Genomic DNA, 25115 nt, shown 5'->3' on the forward strand with positions numbered 1-25115 from the left:
CCAGAGGAGAGGGAAGCTGGGCAAAGGGGATGGAAGGCGTCCAGCCCGACCTTACCAAACCCCTTGGGCCTCGTGGGAAGGGGCCTCTTGGAGAGGGGGACTGAGGCTCTAGACAGGATGTTCACTGCTGTGGCAAGGCCTGTAGGCAGTTTCGAAGTTGGGAGGACTCAAGACGGTCCCTCCCTGGACTTTTCTGAAGGTAGAACCAGCCTCATAAGTAACTAGGCTGGGTGAACGGGGGCGCTGGCTAGTTTATGGATCACAGTCGGGGTGAGGCCACGTGCCCACTGTGTGGCCCTGGGTGGCCCCGGGCAAGCCCCTTTCCCTCTCAGGACTTCCATTTCTTACCTGCAAAATTGTGGAGAGGGGGAGGGCTGAAACACATGACTGCCAAGGTTCTTTCCAGTTCCTCCGTCAGGGTTGAGTTTAGATGGCGGGAGTAAAAGAAGGAGGGAGGTGCTGCGGTGGTGGGGGTGACCTTGGCTTCACTAGAATCCCCAGTCCTTCCCCTCCCTACAGTTTTGCCTCTGAGGTCACAAAACCTATGGCCCCCAAGACACACATGCGCACACACGCGCGTGCACACACACACCCCACACATTTATTTTTTAATCTAGGGGCTCAAAAGATGACAGGCGCCAGAGCTGGAAGGCGTTGCCAATTGACCCACCCTTCCCTCCTCCCTTTTTGCGGATGAGAAAACTGAGGCCCAGGTTTGGGATTTCCAGAGCCCGGGATTTCCCGGCACCCCCCGACAACCACATTCCCCCGGCTATTCTGACCCGCCCTGGTTCCGGGACGCTCCCTCGGAGCCGCAGCCGAGGGCCGGCTGGGACTCCCGGGGGACCCCGCCGTCGGGGCAGCCCCCACGCCCGGCGCCGCCCCGCCTTGCCGCCCGCCGGGAACGGCCGCCGCTGTTGCGCACTCGCAGGGGAGCCGGCGACTGAGGGCGGAGGCAGGGAGGGAGCAAGCGGGGCTGGGAGGGGTGCTGGCGCGGGCTCGCGCGCTGTGTATGGTCTATCGCAGGCAGCTGACCTTTGAGGAGGAAATCGCTGCTCTCCGCTCCTTCCTGTAGTAACAGCCGCCGCTGCCGCCGCCGCCAGGAGCCCCGGCCGGGAGCGAGAGCCGCGGGGCGCAGAGCCGGCCCGGCTGCCGGACGGCGCGGCCCCACCAGGTGGGTGGCCCGGTGGCGCGTCCTCGGCGGCGCGCGGAGAGGGGACACTGTACAGCCACCCCGGCACCTCCGGCACCCGGAGCTCGACGGCCGGGCGCAGCGCGGGGTTCAGTCCCCAGCACTGCGAGGGAGTTGGCGCAGCGCAGACGAGGGACGGGGGGACGTGGGGACAGGGGTCGGGGATGAAAGGCAGAGGCCAGGGAGGGCGCCATCCTGGCACGCCTTGGAGAGGAAGCACTGTCGGGCTGGACCCGGGGAGACACTAGTGCACAGCTGAGGGAGCAGCCGAAGAGGGGAGCAGCCGAAGAGGGGAGCGCCCAAGTCCTCAGCCCTGTCTCCTGAACAGCCCCAGCCATGTGCCCGAAAAGCCCTAGCCGTCGAGTGGGAGCCGTCGCGGCGCTGGCCTAACTTCGGGTTGGAATATCTCCCCTTCCCAGAAACCCGGCCCGAGGCGGGCTGGGGGGATCTTTGCAGCCCTCTCCAGAGGGCCTGTGGGCCTCCTGCCGTCAAGTTTCTCTTTCAGTTTCTAGCTGTCCCCCCCACTGGAGAAGCCCCGGTGGGGCAAGGGGAGAGGAAGACGGGGAGGGCACCTGCCTCTACAGAGCACCTTCCCCTCCCCTTCAGCGGGTTCCTTGTTGCAGGGGATGGGCCGCCCTCCACTCCTCACCATCTCTGTTCCCGCCCAGGAAAGCTATCTGTGGGAGGGGAGGGGCCTGGCCTGACCGCGGTCCAGGGATAGGTAGGCATGGCAGGGCCGGGGGCAGGCCTGGTTCCTTGGCCTCTGCAGAGGAGAGCGCTTCAGCGCTTGGCTCGCCCTAGGTGAACGGCCATGGCGGGCTGGATCCAGGCCCAGCAGCTGCAGGGAGACGCGCTGCGCCAGATGCAGGTGCTGTACGGCCAGCACTTCCCCATCGAGGTCCGGCACTACTTGGCCCAGTGGATTGAGAGCCAACCATGGTAGGCACGTCCCGCCCTGCCCCTCCTCAGAGGGTCCCTACCATCCAGGCCCTTTGGCCTCTAGTTCTACTCATGGTGGTTTGGTGTGACTCTGGTCCTGCCTGTCCTTCTCTGTGCGGAAGGGGTGGTGTCCCTGGGAAAGGGGAAGCCTGGGAGGACAGAGAATGTTTTTAGACTCGGATGTCTGTGGAGCTGCTAGGAACAAGTCTTGTGGGCCCTGGAGTGCCCTCGGTCATGAGCCTGGGGTTTCCACTTTATTCCGGGTCCCTGACCTCCTTGCCCAAGGAGGTGCCACAGTAGGTTTTTCTCTCCTGCCCCGCCCCAAGGGATGCCATTGACTTGGACAATCCCCAGGACAGAGCCCAAGCCACCCAGCTCCTGGAGGGCCTGGTGCAGGAGCTGCAGAAGAAGGCGGAGCACCAGGTGGGGGAAGATGGGTTTTTACTGAAGATCAAGCTGGGGCACTACGCCACGCAGCTCCAGGTGGGTGTAGGCTCTGGGCCACCTACGGGGAGGCAGCATCATCTTGTTCCAGCATCAGAACCCCTGGGTTTTTTCCTGGCCTGGCCACTGACTCACCATGTGACCACGAACTTATTGGGAACTTTTCTTCGATTTCCCCCACCCCCTCTTTCTAAATTCGACCTGTCAGATTTCTTTAGCATATTGCAAAGCAAGGGTGGGAGGTGTTTGTTGCCAACAGAGGGAGATGGGTGAACTGGCCTTATGGAAGCAGCAGAAGGGATGGAGGGAGACTGAGTCAGGATTCCTATGTTGGAGAAGGGAAGACCAGCAGACTCTAGAAATTAGGCCACCAGACCTCCCTCCTGGGGTCTTTTAAAGGTGAGAGAGGAGCCATCCCAGAGACAAGAGCTGGACACAAGGGCTTTGAATTGAGAGTTTAGAAATAAGATGTAGCTTCTTCTTTACTTGAGAGGAGGGGGTATGGAGGAAGAGAGGGAGTTTTTGTGGAGGCAGGAAAGGGGTGTGGGTAGTGATTACAGTCAAGCACTTATTGGAACTCACTTATGTTTCCTAGAGAGCCCTTCAATACAGACAGCAGGGTGCCAGGGAAATACAAGTCCATCCCAGAAGAGGGGGAAAACAGGAGAAGCCTGAGGGGAAGCAATATAGGAGGCCAGGGGCGGGATGGTGGGAAGTACCTTGACCCTGGCGTCAGATGCCCTGAGTCTGGAGTCATCTGCTCTCTCACTTGGTTGCATCTGGACAAGTACATAGTGTCTCTGAGCATCAGTTTTCTCATCTGTGAAATGGGGATTATAGTTTCTGCTTATGTCCTAGGGTTTCCATGCTGTTAGTGCAGTGGTCCCCCACCACTTTTTGGCACCAGGGACTGGTTTCATGGAAGACAATTTTTCCACGGACCGGGATTGGGCAGGGAGGTGGTTTCTGGATGATTCAAGAGCATCACATTTATTGTGCACTTTATTTCTATTATTATTACATTGTACTATGTAATGAAATGATTATACAACTCACCACAAGGTAGGATCAGTGGGAGCCCTGAGCTTGTTTTCCTGCAACTAGACAGTCCCATCTGGGGGTAATGGGAGACAGTGACAGATCATCAGGCATTAGATTCTCTTAAGTGCATAACCTAGATCCCTCGCATGTGCAGTTCACAATAGGGTTAGCATTCCTATGGGAATCCAGTGCCACTGCTGATCTGACAGGAAGCAGAGTTCAGGCTGTAATGCGAGCAATAGACAGCAGCTGTAAATACAGATGAAGCGTCACTTGCTTGCTCACCGGGCGCTCACCTCCTGCTGTGTGGTCCAGTTCCTAACAGGCCATGGACCTGTACCATTTCATGGCCCAGGGGTTGGGGACCCCTGTGTTAGAGTCAAAAGATATGGTAGATTGAAAGTGCTTCCTAAGACTGGGCGTGGTGGCTCACACGTGTAATCACAGCACTTTGGGAGGCCGAGGTGGGTGGATCACCTGAGGTCGGGAGTTCGAGACCAGCCTGACCAACATGGAGAAACCCCGCCTCTACTAAAAATACAAAATTAGCCGGGCATGATGGCACATGCCTGTAATCCCAGCTACTCGGGAGGCTGAGGCAGGAGAATCACTTGAACCTGGGAGGCGGAGGTTGTAGTGAGCTGAGATCATGCCATTGCACCTTTAGCCTGGGCAACAAGAGCAAAACTCCATCTCAAAAAAAAAAAAAAAAAGAGAAAGTGCTTCATAAACTGTGGGTTTTTAATTCGCTTCAAACCAGATATGAAGACCTTGGAGGGGAAGATGAGGATGAGGAACAGAGATATAGAGGTGTCTGGGGATAGTTCCCGAGGCTCCCTGGGAAAAGCTGAGGCAGAGGCTGAAGGAGAGGAAGGGCTGGGCATGGCATGGGGCTGGCGTGGCTGGAGCAGAGGGTGGCGCTGGAGGCTGCTGTTGGATTCTTTCAGAAAACGTATGACCGCTGCCCCATGGAGCTGGTCCGCTGCATTCGGCACATTCTGTACAATGAACAGAGGCTGGTCAGAGAAGCCAACAATGTGAGTGTCCCTTGGGGATGGGGAGGGTTGTTGAGAAGTCCTTCCATATGCCTTTCTCTCCAGAAACAACTGTGTTTATATAAAACAGCAGCACGAGGAGAGCAACAAGAAGATGAGGGATGTGGGCAAGTGTAAGAGGTGGCAGCATTGCACGCCGGGGTGGAGTGACCCCCTGGGTCCAGTTCCTGGCTCTACCACTTACTAGCTGTGACTTGAGCAAGTTGCTTAATCTCTCTGAGCCTCTGTTCCTACTGTTTTTTTTTTTCTTTTTTCTTTTTTTTTGAGACAGAGTCTTGCTCTGTCACCCAGGCTGGAGTGCAGTGGCACGATCTCGGCTCACTGCAAGCTCCGCCTTCCAGGTTCACACCATTCTCCTGCCTCAGCCTCCCGAGTAGCTGGGGCTACAGGCGCCACCACCATGCCCGGTTAATTTTTTGTATTTTTAGCAGAGACGGGGTTTCACTGTGTTAGCCAGGATGGTCTCGACCTGACCTCGTGATCCGCCTGCCTTGGCCTCCCAAAGTACTGGGATTACAGGCATGAGCCACCTCGCCCGGCCCCTACTGTTTTTTTTTTTCCCCTGAGACACAGTCTTGCTCTGTTGCCCAGGCTGGAGTGCAGTGACGCGATCTCTGCTCACTGCAACCTCTGCTTCCTAGGTTCAAGCAATTCTCTTGCCTCAGCCTCCCGAGTAGCTCAGATTGGGGCTGGCTGGCGGGATCATCCTGAGGACAGGCATGTCTGAACTACAGTGGAGAAAGGCAGGAGAGGAGGGATGAATTTTCTAGTGAAAAGACAGCAGCTGCGAGAGCAGGAGAGCATGAATCTTCTTATCATGTTGGAAGACTTGTAAGTGGTCAGTGTAACTGGGGAGAAGGAACCAAGTGGGGAGTTGCCATGGATAAAAAACACCAGGCCTTTATGTGTTTCTCTGATGATAGCTCAGCATCAGACACACAGTAAGACTTCAATAAATGTCTACTGAGTAAATCCTGAAATCCGTGTCCACAACAATAAATAAATAATAGGCTGAGCGTGGTGGCTCATGCCTGTAATCCCAGCACTTCGGGAGGCCGAGGCAGGTGGATCACTTGAAGTCAGGAATTCGAGAACAGCCTGGCCAACAGGGTGAAACCCTGTCTCTACTAAAAATACAAAAATTAGCTGGGCATGGTGGTGGGCCCTTGTAATCCTAGCTACTCGGAAGGCTGAGGCAGGAGAATCTCTTGAACCCAAGGGGCGGAGGTTGCAGTGAGCCAAGATCACGCCACTGCACTCCAGCCTGAATGACAGAGTGAGACTCAGTCTCAAAAATAAATAAATAAACAAATAAATAATAAATATGACCTGTGCTCCGGTCACTGTTCTAAGATTTCTAACTGTTATGTCATGTTGTGAAATTCATTTTGCTCTATTGCAGATAGTAGAGCACTGTGTCATTGTCCATGCAGATGCCCAGTGCCTTTATTATTTCAGAACCGGGGAGATGTGTCCCCGTTACCCCTCCCTGGGCCTTACTTCTCTGAGCCTGCCTGTGTTAGTTCTTCTGACACAGATAGGTATGATTGCTATCTCCATTTTACAAGAGTAGGAACAGGCCGGGCACGGTGGCTCACGCCTGTAATCCCAACACTTTGGGAGGCCAAGGTGGGTGGATCACCTGAGGTCAGAAGTTCGAGACCAGCCTGGCCAACATCGTGAAACCCGGTCTCTACTAAAAAATACAAAAATTAGCTAGGCATGGTGGCGGGCGCCTGTAATCCCAGCTACTTGGGAGGCTGAGGTAGGAGAATCGCTTGAACCCAGGAGGGGGACGTTGCAGTGAGCCGAGATTGCACCACTGCACTCTAGCCTGGGCAACAGAGTGAGACTCTGTATATAAAAAAAAAAAAAAAAAAGAGGGGTTAGAAACCAGGTCACAAAGGGTCTTCCAGCACAGCCCCTGTGTCCCTGACTTGTTGCCATCACAGAGGTATCTGCAAACCTAAAAATGACTTCAGCCTCATTGACAAATCCATGTCCATGGTGCTGGTGCTGTCATGGTCTGGGAGCTCATTCCTTCCTCCAGCCATAAAGCTGTTCCTGAACACCACTGGCATTCTAGGGCTTGGGGATTCTGTAGTACACAGGAAAGGCAAGGTCCTAGCCCTTGGGAACCTCACATCCTTGTTCAGGGAGACAGACAGAAACGTGTAAGCAAATACAAGAACAACACACTTTTAGATAGAAGCAGCACTACTGTGAATTGGCTCGTCAGAGATGACCCCTCTGCAACGGTGCTTTGCCTCAGGAGGATCTGATGCCAGAATGTTCCAGACTGTTGGAACAATAAGTGCAAGGGCCCCAGGGCAGGAACATGCGTGTGTGTTCAAGGAACAGAAACAGAAAGCACACATTCCCAGTGAGCTGGGGCTGGAGGTAGGCAGGGCTATGGCCAGCAGACACCATGGGAAGGGGTTTGGATTTTATTCTGAGAACAGTTCATTGGAAAGGCTCCTTCAGCCATGTGCTCCCTCTCTTTGTGACCTGGTTTCTACCCCCTCTCTCTCTTTTTTTTTTTTTTTTTTTTTTTGAAATGGAGTCTCGCTGTGTTGCCGAGGCTGGAGTGCAGTGGTGCAATCTCGGCTCACTGCAACATCCCCCTCTTGGGTTCAAGCGATTTGCCTGAATGTGCTGAAGGAATGGCTGGATCCCAGGAGAGCTTTTGGATGCCTCCCCCCTAACTTCATTTCGGGGTCTCCAGGATGCCTGTGAGAGGTTCAGCCTCTTCCCTCTTCCTTCAATCACAAGGGGGTCTTAAGTGAGATGATGTGTGTTCACACAGCCCTGTTCCTCCCTATGTCCCTAGGATCTACTGCAGTCCACGGCATTGAGTCAGCAAATAAATGTAGAGCAAGGGGTCATCATCATTAGTGGGAAAACCCAGGTGACACCTGGGACATGTTGAGTTGTAGTCCCTGGGAGGGAAATTAGATGGACCCTGTTTGGAATACTCTAGTGGAGGTCAGCTCTGACATAGACATTTGCACTTTGAAGGTGCCATTATCTGCCGTTATCTGCCGGGTCATCTGTTTCTTCTTTCTCTTTCCCTTTTCTATCCCAATTCTGGCAAATGACTCCTTCTGAGGCAAATGACCCTCCCTTCTTGCCCTAGTTTCCCTTCTTATCCTAGTTTGGGGTTTGGGGTTTGGGGTCTGTAGTACTGGTGTTTCCTAATGCCTGTGGTCTTCTCCCATCCTCTCTTCCCCGAGTTATTTCCACTCCATCTGTCTCCAGTGCAGCTCTCCGGCTGGGATCCTGGTTGACGCCATGTCCCAGAAACACCTTCAGATCAACCAGACATTTGAGGAGCTGCGACTGGTCACGCAGGACACAGAGAATGAGCTGAAGAAGCTGCAGCAGACTCAGGAGTACTTCATCATCCAGTACCAGGAGAGCCTGAGGATCCAAGGTGAGGCACGGTGGAGGCACAGGGTGCATCCTGAGGATGGGAGTGAGGAACATTCTATGGACTCCTAGAGGGTAGAGCTGGGTCAGTGTCCATCTCCTCAGCACTTTGCCCAAAGCCTGGTAGAAGCAATGGCTCCCGGTGATTGAGTCCCTGCTGTAGGTCACACTTGGCACACATTATTTAATTCAACCCTCTCAACAAGCCTATGAAGTGAACAGTTGTGTTATCCCCCCTTTTGCAGATGGTAAAAGTGAGGTTCAAAGTAGCTTGGCCTAGGTTGCCTGTAAGTTACAGAACTGGATCTCAACGAGAGATATATCATAAAATTCCTGTACTTTATTAGCCAGTATTCTCTCCTTAATGGTGTATATTCTGTAAATATCTACACAAATAGGTAAATATGAACAGTGCTCCCTAACCAGAGGGAGGACTTGGATTGGAAGTCTTCTGGTTGAACCAGGCTGGGAGAGGTGGAACTTCCAAAGTGGGCCTTCTTGAGCCTCACAGATAGGACGTGGGCCTGGGGGAAGGGGTGACAGTAGAAAATTCTCCTGTATCCTAGGTCTGTAGTTCACCAATGGCTCCCATGATAAAGATGTGGGGAAATAAAAAAATAAAATTAGCTTGAAAGGAATTAACCCCAGGTACAATTTGAGGAGTCATGGGACATGGCCCATCTATTAATATGTCCCATTCCAGACTGACCCCAGAAATGTAACATCCCATCTTAGTGAGAACAAGGGGTGTCAAAATACTTTTTCCTTTACTCTTTTTAATCTGGTTTCTTAAGGTAGACCTTAGGTCATTGATTTTAAGCCTTTCTTCTTTTCTTTTCTTTCTTTTTCTTTCTTTTTTTTTTTTTTTTTTTTTTTTTGAGACAATCTTGCCCTGTCGCCCAGGCTGGAGCACAGTGGCATGATTTCGGCTCACTGCAGCCTCTGCTTCCCAGCTTCAAGAAATTCTCGTGCCTCAGTCTCCTGCATAGCTGGGACTACAGGTGCAGGCCACCACGCCCGGCTAATTTTTTTAGAATTCTATTGTAGCTGTGTAAGCTGTCTTCCTAACCCTGCGCTGTCAGTGCTTTGTGTACACTGAGACCAACACAATGCCTGAATATTGCAGCTATTATGTAAATACTTGCAGGATAATTCTAAATGTTTGTTTGTTTGCTTATTTATTTATTTATTTATTTATTTATTTTTTATTGCCCAGGCGGGAGTGCAGTGGCACGATCTCGGCTCACTGTGACCTCTGCCTCTCAGGTTCAAACTATTCTCATGCCTCAGCCTCCTGAGTAGCTGGGACTACAGACATGCACCACCACGCCTGGCTAATTTTTTTTTTTTTTTGTAGTTTTAGTAGATACGAGGTTTTGCCATGTTGGCCAGGCTGGTTGCAACTTCTGGCCTCGAGTGATCTGCCTGCCTTGGCCTCCCAAAGTGCTAGGATTATAGGCGTGAGCCACTGTGCCCAGCCAATACTGACAGGATAATTCTAAGAGAACTTCCCCTCATCTGAATCTGTCCCAGACTGGCCCTAGAAGAAGGGCAGCTCCTTCTGAGAATAGAAACGGAAGATTTCAGGCTGTTACTCCTACCCAAGTCCTTAGACTGTCGACAGTATTTCTGATCCCGTGCCTGGCTTTTCTGTTTGCTGTGCATGGTGGCGGATTAGGTTTGGATTCAGGTCGGGTTTGGATCTATCATGCAGTGTCTTCTCAGTCCCATTTGTCAAGTTCACTCAGCAGAAACACAGACTATTGATCTGCTTTTGCCAGGGAATGCTCAGCTGCCTCCAGTGGAGTAGGGAAGTTGCTTCCCGTCTCTCTGGCCTCCTTCCCAAAAGCTTCTGCAAATTTGCAGGAGAGCCCTAAGTGGGTCCCTTGCATAGGAAGGCTGGGCCCAGGTGTTGGGATCACCACCACCCTCCCTGTGGCTGGGCAGGATTCCCGAGGTAGCCGTGCAGATGCCTCGGATCTGTCCGTGCCTGGATGATCCTCTTCCTGCTCCATACCTGCAGTGAGATTGGAGCCATATTTCTGAGTTCTAGCTGTGGGCTGTTCCTGGCTACATAGAGTTCCTTTTGTCTGTCCCAGCTTGTGCATCCCATGGGGCAGGGCTGGGGTCAGGGTGACATGGCCCTCAGGGGCCAGCCAGGAGCTCGACCGAGACATGCTGATGCGCGCATCTTCTGACTCAGCTCAAGCAAGGACGCTGGGCTGTTGAGAAGGTGACGGGAAGGGATTAATAGTCCCAGCGTGGTGGAGAGGGGCTGTCGTTGGGAGGGTGGGGTGGGCCTGCGGTGGTGGCTGTAACAGTGGGCATATTTAGTTTCTCAGGCTGGGTTATTGATACACAGGCGCCCTTGTGTTCCATGTCCCCTATGTCTTACGTATTTCATAATGGATACTTTTTTTTTTTTTTTTTTTTTTTGAGGTGGAGTCTTGCTTGTAGCCTTGGCTGGAGTGCAGTGGTGCTCTCGGCTCACTGCAACCTTCACCCCCTGGATTCAAGCAATCCTCCTGCCTCAGCCTCCTAAATAGCTGGGATTACAGGCATGCGCCACTATGCCCAGCTAATTTTTGTGTTTTTAGTAGAGACAGGGTCTCGCCATGTTGGCCAGGCTGGTCTTGAACTCTTGACCTCAAGTGATCTGCCTGTCTCAGCCTCCCAAAGTGCTGGGATTACAGGCGTAAGCCACCGTGCCTGGCACATGATGGATACTTTTTTTTTTTTTTTTGAGACAGAGTCTAGCTCTGTCGCCCAGGCTGGAGTACAGTGGCCTGATCTCGGCTCACTGCAAGCTCCACCTCCTGGGTTCATGCCATTCTCCTGCCTCAGCCTCCCTAGTAGCTGGGACTATAGGCACCCGCCACCATGCCCGGCTAATTTTTTGTATTTTTAGTAGAGACGGGGTTTCACCGCTTTAGCCAGGATGGTATCCCAAAGTGCTGGGATTACAGGCGTGAGCCACTGCACCCAGCCCCATGATGGATACTTTTTAAAAGGTAGTGAGGCCTGACTTACTCCCTGTCCTGCCATCAGTGAGACTCCTCACAGATGGTGTGGAGGGAAGCCGCCTCCCTCCGGCCTCCCTTTCCTAAGAGAATCTTGGTGGCTCTGCATCCCCAGTGGCCCTGGACATGCTCTCCCTCTGCTGTCTGTCTGCCTCCCCTGGTTGGTCGGCTGGGCTCACAGTGAGCTCACCTGGACAAACATGCTGGGCCCCTTCCAGCCCCTCAAGAATCTCATCCTCCCCTGAGGAGGGACTGCTGTGCTCAGGGACGAGACAGAGCCGCTGGGGCCGGGGGTCTCTGAGGAAGGCATTGCTGCGGGAGGGATGGGGCCGAGCAGCTGCTTGTCTCTGTCACCTCTTCTCTCTCTCCTGTTCCCCGTTAACCAAGAAGGACAAACCTCACACAGAGCTCACCCATGCCAGGCAGCTTTCTGGCATCTTCCATGTCCTCATGTATTTAATCTTCAAGCACCCCACTGAGGCAGGTGCTGAGAATCTCCCATTTTACACGTGGGGAAGCCGAGGCACAGGAAAGCGATTTGCCCGGGTTCACCTGCAGTCAAGGGCATGGGCACACTTGTACCCCAGACAGCCTGGACCCACGCCAGGCCTCGAGAAAAGGGCTAGCAGCCCTGTGGGGCAGGCGGGCAGGAGACAGGCAGGCCTCCTCCCCAGCTGCCCCAGCACCCGTGTGCCCCCAGAGGGGATGCTCAGAGTCAGGAGGCTGGCGAGCAGGGCCCAGAGGCACCTCCTGAGGCGCCCATTCATCTTGGCCCCCCTGGCTGTGAGGAACCCCAACTTGCTCTTGATGCAATATCTGAGCCTGGGAGGGTCTCACTCCAGAACAGGTGAGTGGGCTTCTCTGGGCCTCCTGTTGGACACTGGCAGGTGATGGTCATGGTTTCCTACCCCTTCTTGTAGCTCAGTTTGCCCAGCTGGCCCAGCTGAGCCCCCAGGAGCGTCTGAGCCGGGAGACGGCCCTCCAGCAGAAGCAGGTGTCTCTGGAGGCCTGGTTGCAGCGTGAGGCACAGACACTGCAGCAGTACCGCGTGGTGAGTGGGGTCCTGGGCCTCTCCTGGGCATAGGTGCCATGAAGTCAGTCTTTGGGGACCTGGGGGAGGGCTGGGACCAGGATGAGAGCAGAACCTGGGAGGGCAGGAGGCCTTTTTTCCTGGGGGCCTTGCAAGGCAGAGCAGCTCGGGGAGAGGGAACGGCCTGGGCCCTGCCCTGCCATTTCCCAGCGAGGCCCTGCGGTGTTCTCTGGGAGCCCAGAAGGGGCTGCTCTCCTCCCTTCCCTCAGGAGCTGGCCGAGAAGCACCAGAAGACCCTGCAGCTGCTGCGGAAGCAGCAGACCATCATCCTGGATGACGAGCTGATCCAGTGGAAGCGGCGGCAGCAGCTGGCCGGGAACGGGGGGCCCCCCGAGGGCAGCCTGGACGTGCTACAGTCCTGGTAATAGTGTGGGGTGGCCAGCAGGCAGGGCAGGAGGGGCTGGTGGGGACCCGGCTGCTTCTACCTCCTGTGCTGGCTCCTGCAGCAGGCCCCCTCCATCCTGGGACAGCTCTTGTTTCTCCAGGCGGCCTGGTTCCTGAATCAGACTTTGGTCCCCCATCCTGTGCACCTCCCTCAGGAAGGGGGCTGCTGTCCTGGGGATGGGACAGGGCTTGGGTGTGTGGGGTGATGCTCGGGCTGTTTGGGCCTAGTCAGGGTCGCCCCTCCTGTGTACGTCTCTAATTCTGGGAGGCAGGGAGCTCTGCTCTTCCCATGGGTGGGAAGTGTGGCAAAAGCACAGAGCCTTCCTGGGGGAGCGGGAGCTGTGTCTTGGGGCCTGGCGTCTGTGCAGAGAAGCCATTGTCCTCCTGTTGGCCTTGGGGCTCTCGTGCAGGTGTGAGAAGTTGGCTGAGATCATCTGGCAGAACCGGCAGCAGATCCGCAGGGCCGAGCACCTCTGCCAGCAGCTGCCCATCCCCGGCCCAGTGGAAGAGATGCTGGCCGAGGTCAACGCCACCATCACGGACATCATCTCAGCCCTGGTGACCAGGTGACTGCTGCCTGTTGGCCATGCCCAGGAGCTTGGGGCAGCTCCTACCTGCGTGTGGGGGGCCGCAGGTGCCTTCCAGACCAACAGATCCGCTTCCTGCCTCTCATCCCTCCCCACTCCATCTCCAGTTGCTGTGGCTGCTGGGTGCCGCCCTTGCCCAGTTTCTCCTGTGGACACTGCAAGAGATGCCCTTGGGCCGCAGCCCATGCCACCTGCTGTGTTATCTCACTCCCCTCTCCATCCTCTCCCTGGACTCTCACGGCTTCCCCAGGAACAGAGGCTGTGCCCGAGCTCTTCACCTCCTGAGCCCCTCGGGAGGCAGCCCCACCCCCACCACAGAGGGACTGAGAGCCCTTTCCCCTGCGCCAGCCCCTCATCGTGCGTCTGTCCCTGTGTCTCCTGCAGCACATTCATCATTGAGAAGCAGCCTCCTCAGGTCCTGAAGACCCAGACCAAGTTTGCAGCCACCGTGCGCCTGCTGGTGGGCGGGAAGCTGAACGTGCACATGAACCCCCCCCAGGTGAAGGCCACCATCATCAGTGAGCAGCAGGCCAAGTCTCTGCTCAAGAACGAGAACACCCGCAAGTAATTGTGCCTCTCCCTTCCCCTGCCCATGCTTAGGTATGGGGGACCTGCACCCCCTCTCTTTGTCCTTGCATCCAGCTATGTCTTGTCCCCTAGTTCACCGTGTTGCCCAGGCTGGTCTCGAACTCCTGGACTCATGCAGTCTTCCCACCTCAGCCTCCCAAAGTGCTGAGTTGACAGGCGTGAGCCACCACGCCCAGCTGAGTATCCATTCTTTACCCTGGGGATGGTGTGGCTACCGGAGAGCTGAGGCTCACTGCCACTGCCCAGCATTGTGAGAGACTATCACACCACTTTCTCCTGAAAGTGTATTGCTTCACACCATTGTAAATTCAAACAATCATGTCAAACCATCATTAAATCTGGGACAGATGGTGCACTGCCCTCCCCCTACTCAGAGGCCTTCCCTGTCCCTGCAACAAGCATGGTGCTAGGCTAGATGCAGTGGCTTACCCCTGTAACCCCAGCACTTTGGGAGGCCACGGTGGGAAGATCACATGAGCCCAAAAGTTTGAGTTGGACAATATAGGGAGACCCTCATCTCTACAAAAAATTTTAAAATTAGCTGGGCATGGTGGTGCACGCACCTGTAGTCCCAGCTACTCGGGAAGCTGACGTGGTAGGATTGTTTGAGCCTAGGAGTTTGATACTACAGTGAGGTATGATTGCGCCATGGCACTCTACCCTGGGCAACAGAGTGAGACCCTGTTTCCAAAAAAATCACACAAAGTATGGTGTTGCAGCTGTGTTCTAGAACCTGTGCTACACACTGAGGACGAAACTGTGATCCCAGCAGAACTGGGCTGTCTCCTCGCCCAGCCCCTTGACCAGCAGAGCAGGCAGCAGATGCTGGGAAATGCCTGAGATGGTGTAGCCATGTGGCAGGGGGACGTGTAGGGCACGGAGAAAGGGGGTCTTGATGCAAAGAAATGACAGTCTTGGGTTCCTGGTGGAATTGGAGGTAGCTAGTGATAGGGAGGGAAGTAGCAGAGAGGGAGGACTTTCAGGCAGAGCCTATGTGCCACATCCTGAGGGAAGAGTACAGAGACTGTGTGTGTCAGAGAGTGGAGAGGTAGTGTCCAGTGTCAGGGCAGGCCACCCACAGCGTATGCAGGGGCTGAATGAATGAGTGAATGAGTGATGTGGAAGACATGGCCCCATCCCTTGTCATCCAATGAAAAATGTTTACTGAGGCTGGGTGAGGTGGCTCACGCCTGTAATCCCAGCACTTTGGGAGGTAGAGGCGGGCAGATCACTTGAGGCCAGGAGTTCGAGACCAGCGTGGCTAACATGGTGAAACCCTGTCTCTACTAAAAATACAAAAATTAGCCGGGCTTGGTGATGTACACCTGTAGCTCCAGCTACTTGGACCTCTAGTCCCAATTACCAACTACTCTGAGGCAAGAAAATCACTTGAACCCGGGAGGTGGACGTGGCAGTGAGCCAAGATTGTGCCACTGCACTCCAGCCTGAGTGACAGAGCAAGACTGTTTCAAAAAAAAAAAAGGCCAGGCGCAGTGGCTCATGCCTGTAATTCCAGCACTTTGGGAGGCCGAAGCGGGTGGATCATGAGGTCAGGAGTTCGAGACCAGCCTGGCCAACATGGTGAAACCCCATCTCTACTAAAAATACAAAAATTAGCCGGGCGTGGTGGCGGACGCCTGTAATCCCAGCTACTCGGGAGGCTGAGGCAGGAGAATTGCTCGAACCCAGGAGGTGGAGGTTGCAGTGAGCCGAGATCATGCCATTGCACTCCAGCCTGGGCAACAAGAGCAAGACTCTGTCTCCAAAAAAAAAAAAAAAAAGTTTACTGATTTCCTACCATGTGATCTGGGGTGAAGATGAAGACAAATGATATTCTCACTGCCTTTGAGCTTGCATTGCAGCTGGGGAGACTGATGATAATACACTTTAAAAGATCAGGCAGGGCCAAGCGGTGATAGACACTGGAAAAGAAGTTAAGACAGAGCAATCTAGGCTGGGCGCGGTGGCTCACGCCTGTAATCCCAGCACTTTGGGAGGCTGAGGTGGGAGGGTCGTTTGAGATCAGGAGTTCGAAACCAGCCTGGGTAACATGGCAAAATCCAATCTCTACTAAAAATACAAAAATCAGCCAGGTATGGTTGCGTGCGTCTGTAGTCCCAGCTACTTGGGAGGCTGAGGCAGTGGAATCACTTGAACCCGGGAGGTGGAGGTTGCAGTGAGCCGAGATTGCACTATTGCACTCCAGCCTGGGCAAAAAGAGCAAAGTTCTGTCTCAAAAAAAAGAAAAAAGAGCAATCTGCTAGTGTTGGAGATGTGTTTAAGGCGGGGGTGAGGAAAGGTCAGCCTGGTAAGCTTCACCAGATAAGTGGTCCAGGAAGGCCTTTCTGGGGAGCTATCTGGGCTGAGACCTGAAGGAGGAGAAGGCTAAGAGTGTTTGGGGTGACAGGAAGAGCAAGGGCCAATGTCCAAGCCTGGCGTGTTCAGCAGACAGCCAGGGCCAGTGGGGCTTGCCTGTCCTGAGTGAGGGGAGAGGAATTCAGTGAGGCAAGGGAGGTGGGTAGGTGTTGACCATAGGGATCCTCAGAAACTGTGGTTGTGGTTTTTATCTTAAGTGCATTAGAAGCTACTAGAAGTCCCCAAAGCCCCTCACATCAATCTTGGTATCGAGGAATTTCTAATGATAGATCCAGACCTCACCATTGGACACCTCGCCTTGGGTGCTGGGCACCAGGTTGACGGAGAAGTCAGTAACCCAGAAAGACGCCAAGAAACACTCTTAGGGGATGGGGGGCAGGGGCTGCTGGCAGGGCTGACCTGAGCGAAGACCCCAGCCCAAGGTGTGGACAGGACCATACTCCTGGCCTGGGGCCCGTGTGGAGCTGGGACCCCCCTCTTCTTTGCAGCGAGTGCAGTGGTGAGATCCTGAACAACTGCTGCGTGATGGAGTACCACCAAGCCACAGGCACCCTCAGTGCCCACTTCAGGAACATGGTGAGGACAGGGCCCACCCTTGGAAGGCAGGTCTGCCCAGAGCCGAGTCCTTGTAAGCAGCCGCCGTCTCCCTGTTCCCCTGTCACCTCCCTCCCTGCAGTCACTGAAGAGGATCAAGCGTGCTGACCGGCGGGGTGCAGAGTCCGTGACAGAGGAGAAGTTCACTGTCCTGTTTGAGTCCCAGTTCAGTGTTGGCAGCAATGAGCTTGTGTTCCAGGTGAAGGTGAGGCCCCCAGCCCTCCTGCCCCAACTGCTTCAGGTCACCCAAGAGGTGGAGGAGCCTGCCTCGGGACTCCTGGCAGCAATGCCATCGGACAGCCTGCTTTGACTCTGTAGGCACCTGTTTTGTAGGTTATAATCTGGGACTAACCCAGACAATTTAGGCAATGGGCTAAGAAAAAATTGGTTGTAGTTTTGTTTGTTTGCTTGTGCCTATGTTTTGTTGGGAGGGGCTTGTGTTTGGAACTGTGGGTGAGGAAAGTGGGTTGGAACCAGGTGTGGTGCCTCTCACCTGTAATTCCAGCATTTTGGGAGGCAGAAGAGGGAGGATTGCTTGAGTCCAGGAGTTCAAGACTAGCCTGGGCAGCATAGTGAGAACCTGTGTCTACAAAAAAAAAAAAAAGAGTTGGGCATGGTGGCACACACCTGTAGTCCCAGCTATTCTGGAGGCTGAGGCAGGAGGATCACTTGAGCCCAGGAGGTCAAGGCTGCAGTGAGCTGTGATTGCACCACTGCCCTCCAGTCTGGGCGACAGAACGAGACCCTGTCTCGAAAAAAATAAAGCAGATTGAGGCCATGCGTGGTGGCTCATGCCTGTAATCCCAGCACCTTGGGAGGCCAAGGAGGGTGGATCACCTGAGGTCGGGGGTTCGAGACCAGCCTGACCAACATGGATAAACCCCATCTCTACTAAAAATACAAAATTAGCCAGGTGTGGTGACACATGCCTGTAATCCCAGCTACTTGGGAAGCTGAGGCAGGAGAATCGCTTGAACCCGGGAGGCAGAGGTTGTGGTGAGCTCAGATTGCACCATTGCACTCCAGCCTGGGCAACAAGAGTGAAACTCCATATAAAAAAAAAAATACATTAAAAAAAAAGAGCAGATTGGGCACGTTGCCTAAGCAGAGGGCACGTGGTGGTCACGCCCCATCAACTTGGGTTCCTTTGACTCCTGTAGACTCTGTCCCTACCTGTGGTTGTCATCGTCCACGGCAGCCAGGACCACAATGCCACGGCCACCGTGCTGTGGGACAACGCCTTTGCTGAGCCGGTGAGTCCCCGTGGGAGCCCTACCCCAGCATCCCCAGGCCCTAGGACTCACCTGGGGTCAGCCCCACCCCTTGGGCCCCTGCTGAGTGGTCCTTCCTCACCCCAGGGCCAGCCCAGAGGTGAGGTGAGGCGAGGCCAGAAGGGCTGGGGTGCTGGGCGCCTGCCTTCTGCCATGGCCTTGGCACTCTGTCTGGGTTCCAGGTTCCTGGACTGGGGTCTGTGAGGTCTGTGAGCTTGGTCTTTGGATCCTGGTCTGGGATCCTCCTTTGGCAGATGGCTTGGGTCCTTGCTCTCTGTTTTCTGTTCCCTGGTCTGCGTCTCTGTCCCTGCATGCCCCCACCCCCTGCATCGGTTTTCTTCCCTGCAGGCTGGGAAAAAAAGCGCAAGCTAGTATATAAAAGCTGCCACATTTCCTGCCCTTGCATTTGTGTCACCTTTCTGGATCTGTCTCAGTCTCCCCTGTCTCTGGGTGTCGTGTGTCTTGTGTGTGTGTGAATATTCCAACTCCCTCAATCTACCTTTTCCCCTCTCTTGTCTCCCTCTCAGGGCAGGGTGCCATTTGCTGTACCTGACAAAGTGCTGTGGCCGCAGCTGTGTGAGGCACTCAACACAAAATTCAAGGCCGAAGTGCAGAGCAATCGGGGCCTGACCAAGGAGAACCTCGTGTTCCTGGCGCAGAAACTGTTCAACAACAGCAGCAGCCACCTGGAGGATTACAGCGGCCTATCCGTGTCCTGGTCCCAGTTCAACAGGGTGAGGGGCCCGGCTGCCAGCCACCCACCAGGGCCCACCAGGGTCTGTCGCTCCTCCGCCTCACAGACAGGTTACTGCCTGGGGCTAGCACCCCACTCTCCACCCCCAGCCACCCTCTCCTACAACCAGGAGAGATGGGGGCCCCTAGCCTCAAGAAATGCAGGCAGGGGCTGTAGGAGTTGTGCTCAGTTGTGAAGCCAAGAGCGAGATGATGGAGGGCCCCAGGGCTGGGAGTCAGGATCCTTGGGTTCTGGGCCTAGATGTGTTTGCTAATTTTCTTTCTTTCTTTCTTTCTTTTTTTTTTTTTTTAAAGACAGAGTCTCACTCTGTCACCCAGGCTGGAGTGCAGTGGCGTGATTTCAGCTTACTGTAACCTCTGCCTCCCGGGTTCAAGTGATTCTCGTGCCTCAGCCTCCTGAGTAGCTGGAATTATAGGTGCCCGCCACCATGCTGGGCTAATTTTTGTATTTTTAGTAGAGATGGGGTTTCACCATGTTGGTCAGGCTGGTCTCGAACTCCTGACCTCAGGTGATCCGCCCACCTCAGCCTCCCAAAGTGCTGGGATTACAGGCATGAGCCACCGCACCTGTGGCTGTGGCTCTCCTTCTGCCTCTCTCCTCGCTAATTTTTGAAGACCCATCCATTCTCTGTGCCTCAGTTTCCCCACCTGTAAAATGAGGGGATGACTTTGGAGGCCCCATCGAGCCTGGATTATTCTCTACACCTTTTATTCCCACCCATGGGCTGGTCTTGGACCCCTGTGTCTTAGAAGTAAGTTTCCTCTCTGGATCCCTAGGGTACAAGTTGGGGGCTGTGTCACTTTATGGTCTGCTGGACTGTGGTGGCAAGCAGGGGTGAAGAACTGGGAGAAGACTGGGTGGGGGCAGGAGGGCCCTGACTTTCCTGGGCCACCTGTGACCTGGGGCAGCAGCCCTGACTTGGGGGTTCCTGGGTCCTCAGGAGAACTTGCCGGGCTGGAACTACACCTTCTGGCAGTGGTTTGATGGGGTGATGGAGGTGTTGAAGAAGCACCACAAGCCCCACTGGAATGATGGGTAAGGAACGTGGGCCGCAGGGTCAGGGGCCAGCTGTGGGCGCAGAGGGACTGTGGCTGTGGCCCAGTGGTGACGCCCAATGCTCCATGCACCCAGGGCCATCCTAGGTTTTGTGAATAAGCAACAGGCCCACGACCTGCTCATCAACAAGCCCGACGGGACCTTCTTGTTGCGCTTTAGTGACTCAGAAATTGGGGGCATCACCATCGCCTGGAAGTTTGACTCCCGTGAGTGCCCGTTTTGCCCACACTCCAGCCCCAAGGCCCGGTCTCCTGTTCCCTTGCCCCCCTTCCCCCACCCTCCATCGGGCCTGTGTCCTTAAAAGGTACCCAGCGGGAAGCTTAGTATGAGAGGGCTGTGGCTTGGAAATGCATTCTCTTTCTATCATTTTCCATTTTGGAGAACCTGAAGTCCTCAGCCCCATAGACTCCAGGACGGCTGGGTGAGTCCTCCTGCAGTTTCACGCTCTCCCCTCTCTGCCACGACCCAGCCTTGTTGGTATCTGCTCACCTGGTTTGCTGAGTAGAACATCCCGCATCGGCTTTCTTCCCTACAGGCTGGGGTTGCAGCACAAGCTACTATATAAAAGCCCAGATTTCTCTTGCAAGCCTGCCCTAAAGCCCCAAAACCTTGGTCCTCCTGCTGCTGGTGGATTATGGGAATGAGGCTGTTCTTTTCACAGCGGAACGCAACCTGTGGAACCTGAAACCATTCACCACGCGGGATTTCTCCATCAGGTCCCTGGCTGACCGGCTGGGGGACCTGAGCTATCTCATCTATGTGTTTCCTGACCGCCCCAAGGATGAGGTCTTCTCCAAGTACTACACTCCTGTGCTGGGTGGGTACTGCCCCAGGACCCTGCCGGCTGACTCCCCCAGGCTCTTCCCCAGCCCATAGACAAAGCTTTGGGCTGCGCCGTGGGGACTTCCCCAGGAGGAGCCCAGGGGCCATGTCCCCTGTGGGTTTTGGCCCATGGGGTGATGGAGAGGATTTCAGGGCTCACAAATGAGGAGACGGAACGAGAAACTCGTCCCAGCTCTCTTCTCTGCAAAGTGAAAGCTGCATGGATTCTCACTTCGGCACCCTTGGAGGAAGGGGTGGCAGCACTGTAGGGAGTGGCCGGGATCATTCGAGCCCACAGATAGTGCTCCGCTCCCCACCTCACCAGCTGCTCTCTCCACACCCTGCTCACAAACCTTCCCCCGAGTGGAGTGCAGGCAGCAAAAGGGAGAAGTCTCTCTTCTTCCCAATCCATTGGTTGGGTTTGCTTGTTGATTCTCATTCTTTGACAGGGGTGGGAGCAGGGAGAGGGAAAGCAAATGGCCAGAAAAAGAACCAGGAGAAGGAATGGAATTCAAGCCAGGGGTCTCAGTGACCCTCAGGCAGGATTCATCAGCTGGTGTTTATTGGGGGTCCTTGGGAAATCTCATCCCAGCTGAGATCACAAGGTGATGTGAGCAGGAGGGAGACTGCATGGGGCGTGGGCTTCCACCCCACTTGGGAATTCCCAGAGACTTTGGTTCTCACCACTGTTCTCCCCTTGGCAGCTAAAGCTGTTGATGGATATGTGAAGCCACAGATCAAGCAAGTGGTCCCTGAGTAAGTGTCCAGGTGGCTCTGGCTCTCCTTCTGCCTCTTTCCTCCTCCCCCAGACCCTGCCTCCCATCCTTATCCTGGCCCAGCTTTCCGCTCCCCCAGGAAACCTGTCTCAGCCCTGGGGAGGGAGTCCCCACTCCTATAGCTGGAGCCCCAGGGCCGAGTGGGGCACTTTGTCCTTCTACACCCCGAGAAAGACAAACATGCCCTTTGGTCCCCTCCCCAAGTCAGCTGCCCCGGCCTCCCTGGCAGCTGAAGCTTTGTTTTCTTCCTTCTGCAGGTTTGTGAACGCGTCTGCAGATGCCGGGGGTGGCAGCGCCACGTACATGGACCAGGCCCCCTCCCCAGCTGTGTGCCCCCAGGCTCACTATAACATGTACCCACAGAAGTAGGTGGTGTTCTCATGGGGGTCCGCCGGGGAAGGACTGGGGACTTGGCCCCAGGCTGGACCCCTGGAGGGCTGGTGGGCAAAGGAATCCAGAGCTCTGGTTAGGCCCAGGTCCAGGAGGAGTGAGATCAGCCAGAAAAACAGCATTTTGAAGCTAGACATAGCAGGGTCCAGTCCTCACTCTAGTACTAACTGTGCAATCTTGGGAAAATGATTGAGCCTCTCTGATGCTCAAGTTTCCTTACGTGTAAAACAGAGGCAAGAATGCTTGCCTCATGAGAACGGGATGAGCATTAAAATGAGACAGTGTGGGTGAAGCATTTCCACAGAGAGGGGCTTGGAAGGGCTTGTTACAGGGTAGCTATGAATGGGGTGGTTGTTCTTGAGTCTGGTGGGAACAAGGTAGAGAATTAATTCCCTTCCTCACTGTGGATAGCCAGGGCTGGATGTCTGGGAGGTACCACCTTCCAGTGGGACCACTGAAGATCCCAGGTTCCAATCCGGACTCCACCACCTCCCAGCCAGGTGGCCCAGAGCAAGCTTCCTGACATGGCCTTGGTTTTCTCGTCTATAAAACGGGGTCAATACCCACTCTCCAGGTGGCTGTAAAAATTGGAGTCATGTGCTCAATAGGCTCAGCTGTTCTAGGTGCTCAGTGAAACGATTCAGCCGTTCTAGGTGCTCAGTGAACCGGGCGGTGCCTACCATGCAGCTGAGCATCATTGCAGGTGGGCAGAGCCCACTGTGTCAGCCACCTGGTTTTAAGAAGAGGATAGTAGAGGGGAAATGAATTCCCTAAGATTATTCAGTGAGTTAGCAAGAGATGTGAATAGAGTGGGGGTCTGCAGAAGCCAGTGGGCTGACTGCTACCCAGCTTGGGGTGGGGTGGGGGCATCCAGCCAGAACTGGTCCTGTTCTCATGAGACGGGGGTTTGAGTGGAGAGCAGGCTGGAGGCTGTCCCCAGGGGGCCTGAGGCTGTGAGACATGCCAGCTCCCTCTGACATCTCCCTGTCTTCACCAGCCCTGACCATGTCCTCGATCAGGATGGAGAATTCGACCTGGATGAGACCATGGATGTGGCCAGGCACGTGGAGGAACTCTTACGCCGACCAATGGACAGTCTTGACTCCCGCCTCTCGCCCCCTGCCGGTCTTTTCACCTCTGCCAGAGGCTCCCTCTCATGAATGTTTGAATCCCACACTTCTCTTTGGAAACAATATTCAATGTGAAGCGTTCGTGTTGTGAGTTTAGTAAGGCTGTGTACACTGACACCTTTGCAGGCATGAGTGTTCGTGTGTGTGTGTGTGTCCTTGTGCATGAGCTACGCCTGCCTCCCCTGTGCAGTCCTGGGATGTGGCTGCAGCAGCGGTGGCCTCTTTTCAGATCATGGCATCCAAGAGCGCGCCGAGTCTATCTCTGTCGTGGTAGAGACAGAGCCTCTGTCACTGCAGGCACTCAGTGCAGCCAGACCTATTCCTCCTGTGCCCTTCATCTGCTCAGCAGCTATTTGAATGAGATAATTGAGAAGGGGAGGGGAGACGGGTAACGTCTCTAAGCTGAAGTTTCACTCCGGAGTGAGAAGCTTTGCCGTCCTAAGAGAGACAGAGAGAGAGAGAGAGAATGTGTGTGGGTCTGTGTAAACGCATCTGTCCTCGTGTGTTGATGTAACCGATTCATCTCTCAGAAGGGAGGCTGAGGTTCATTTTCGAGTAGTATTTTATACTTTAGTGAATGTGGACTCCAGACTGTGAACCCTCTGAGAGCGTGTCTGGGCCTGGCCATGTCGTTAGCACAGCGGGGCCACCGGTTTGAGTGAGGGTTTCTGAGCTGCTCTGAATTAGTCCTTGCTTGGCTGCTTGGCCTTGGGCTTCATTCAAGTCTATGATGCTGTTGCCCACATTCCCCGGGACATATATTCTCTCCCCTCCGTCGGGCCCCAGCCTTCTTTCCTTGCCTCTCTGTTTGTAACCTTGTCGACAAAGAGGAAGAAAAGATTGGGTCTAGGATATGGTGGGTGGACAGGGGCCCCAGGACTTGGAGGGTTGGTCCTCTTGCCTCCTGGAAAAAAAAAAAAAAAAAAAAAACTGCAGTGAAAGACAAGCTGCAAATCAGCCATGTGCTGCGTGCCTGTGGAATCTGGAGTCAGGGGTAAAAGCTCTTGGAGTCAGGGGTAAAAGCTGATCTGGTTTGGCTCCGCTGGGAGGTGGGGCCTGGAGCAGGCCTTGCGCTGTTGCGTAACTGGCTGTGGTCTGGGAAGGCCTTGCTCCCAACCCCACACGCTCCTCCCTCTGAGGCTGTAGGACTCGCAGTCAGGTGCAGCTGACCGTGGAAGATTGGGAGCCCAAGGTTTAAACATCTCTGAAGGGAGGTGGGGATGAGAGGAGGGATTTTTTTGTACTTTGTACAAAGACCACACATTTGTGTAAACAGTGTTTTGGAATAAAATATTTTTTTCGTAAAGTTGCTGCTATGGCTCCTGGTTGGGGCGTTGGTGGCCTCCCTGGGTGATGGGAACCCCTGGAGCTGGTTGTTCTGTTCCTTCCCCCGTGCATGCCTGATGCTGTCATTTTTAGTCTTAAATTTTAACTCTGCCCGCTTTGCTATGGTTTTCAGGGTGCTGGCCACCCCTGGAATACTGTCAATGCTTCTCAGAAGGCTAAGGAGCCAGTTTAGGGGGCACAGATTCCCTAAAAAGCAGGGGACACGAGGTTTGGGGAAAAGATGGAGATGGGCGCGGGTGGGCAGAACTCTGACCCAGGCTTCTCCTTAGCAGCTGCTGCTCCCAGCAGCCTCGAAGCTGGCGGCTGAGGGCCCAGCGCCAAGATGCTTCTCAACCCTCGGGGCCAGGGGCAGTCCCAGAGCCACAACAACCGTCCCATCCTCCTCCTTCCCAGAGACCAGCAGGTGGCACCACGCGGCTGCGCTGTTTTCAGCTGGCTGCCGGCGACTGTGCGAGGCGGAGGTGCAGCAAGGGGGACCGGCTCGCCCCGGCTGGACCCCCGCACCGCCGGCTGCAGCCAGTCCCTGCTGTCGCTGGGGCCCTTGGGCTCAGGAACGCGCGCTCCCTGGGCGGGGCTGGGAGCCGGGTTTGCGGGCAGGTTCCTTCTGAGCTCAGAGCTCAAGGGAGGGAGAGGGGCGGCTCGTGGGCCCCAGGAGGGAGGCGCAGGGGGCCCAGAGCAGGGGGCAGGCGGGGGTGGGAGAAGAGAGGAGGGGAGGGGACGGGCAGGTGCCACCGCCCCACGGGGCTAATCTGCTCCATCTCTCTCTGCGAGGGAAGGTGCTGGCTGGTAGCTCCCAGGCGCGGTCTCCAGGGCGCTGGGGCACGTGCAGG

The 25115-nt window shown here is 55.0% G+C and overlaps 2 protein-coding genes across 4 annotated transcripts in view; one reads left to right on the top strand and one right to left on the bottom strand.

The window, feature by feature from the left end:
* STAT5B (signal transducer and activator of transcription 5B) overlaps positions 1–598 on the bottom strand; it is an 85890-nt gene extending 85292 nt beyond the window's left edge. Inside the window, exon 1 of the mRNA XM_055257225.2 lies at positions 349–598. The gene's annotated coding sequence lies outside the window, so the exon portion shown is untranslated. The remainder of the gene's footprint in view (positions 1–348) is intronic.
* On the top strand, positions 110–24244 carry STAT5A (signal transducer and activator of transcription 5A). Of its 3 annotated transcripts, XM_055257220.2 has the most exons (20): positions 110–199; positions 618–1174; positions 1994–2131; positions 2458–2614; positions 4564–4653; positions 7930–8104; positions 12041–12171; positions 12420–12571; positions 13005–13160; positions 13566–13745; positions 16634–16721; positions 16822–16944; positions 17900–17992; positions 18538–18744; positions 19705–19799; positions 19896–20026; positions 20482–20637; positions 21347–21398; positions 21676–21783; positions 22806–24244. In XM_055257220.2, the coding sequence occupies exons 3-20, from the start codon at positions 2004–2006 to the stop codon at positions 22966–22968; spliced, it is 2385 nt and encodes a 794-aa protein (XP_055113195.1). In that variant the 5' UTR covers positions 110–199; positions 618–1174; positions 1994–2003; the 3' UTR covers positions 22969–24244. The 3 variants fall into 3 exon arrangements, with proteins under 3 accessions (XP_055113195.1, XP_055113196.1, XP_055113197.1); XM_055257221.2 differs by lacking the exons at positions 110–199; positions 4564–4653 and having other exon boundaries at positions 899–1174; XM_055257222.2 differs by lacking the exons at positions 110–199; positions 17900–17992 and having other exon boundaries at positions 927–1174.
* The last annotated feature ends 871 nt before the right edge of the window (positions 24245–25115 follow it).

The sequence above is a fragment of the Symphalangus syndactylus genome, chromosome 20 (assembly GCF_028878055.3).
Source record: "Symphalangus syndactylus isolate Jambi chromosome 20, NHGRI_mSymSyn1-v2.1_pri, whole genome shotgun sequence".
Lineage (NCBI taxonomy): Eukaryota > Metazoa > Chordata > Mammalia > Primates > Hylobatidae > Symphalangus > Symphalangus syndactylus.

Excerpts from the sequence above, each read along its gene's own strand:
- STAT5A (XM_055257220.2), top strand. The coding sequence starts at position 2,004 with ATGGCGGGCTGGATCCAGGCCCAGCAGCTGCAGGGAGACGCGCTGCGC. Across the intron at positions 13,746-16,633 it reads AAGAACGAGAACACCCGCAA|CGAGTGCAGTGGTGAGATCC; the intron begins GTAATTGTGCCT and ends TCTTCTTTGCAG. Across the intron at positions 21,784-22,805 it reads TATAACATGTACCCACAGAA|CCCTGACCATGTCCTCGATC; the intron begins GTAGGTGGTGTT and ends TGTCTTCACCAG.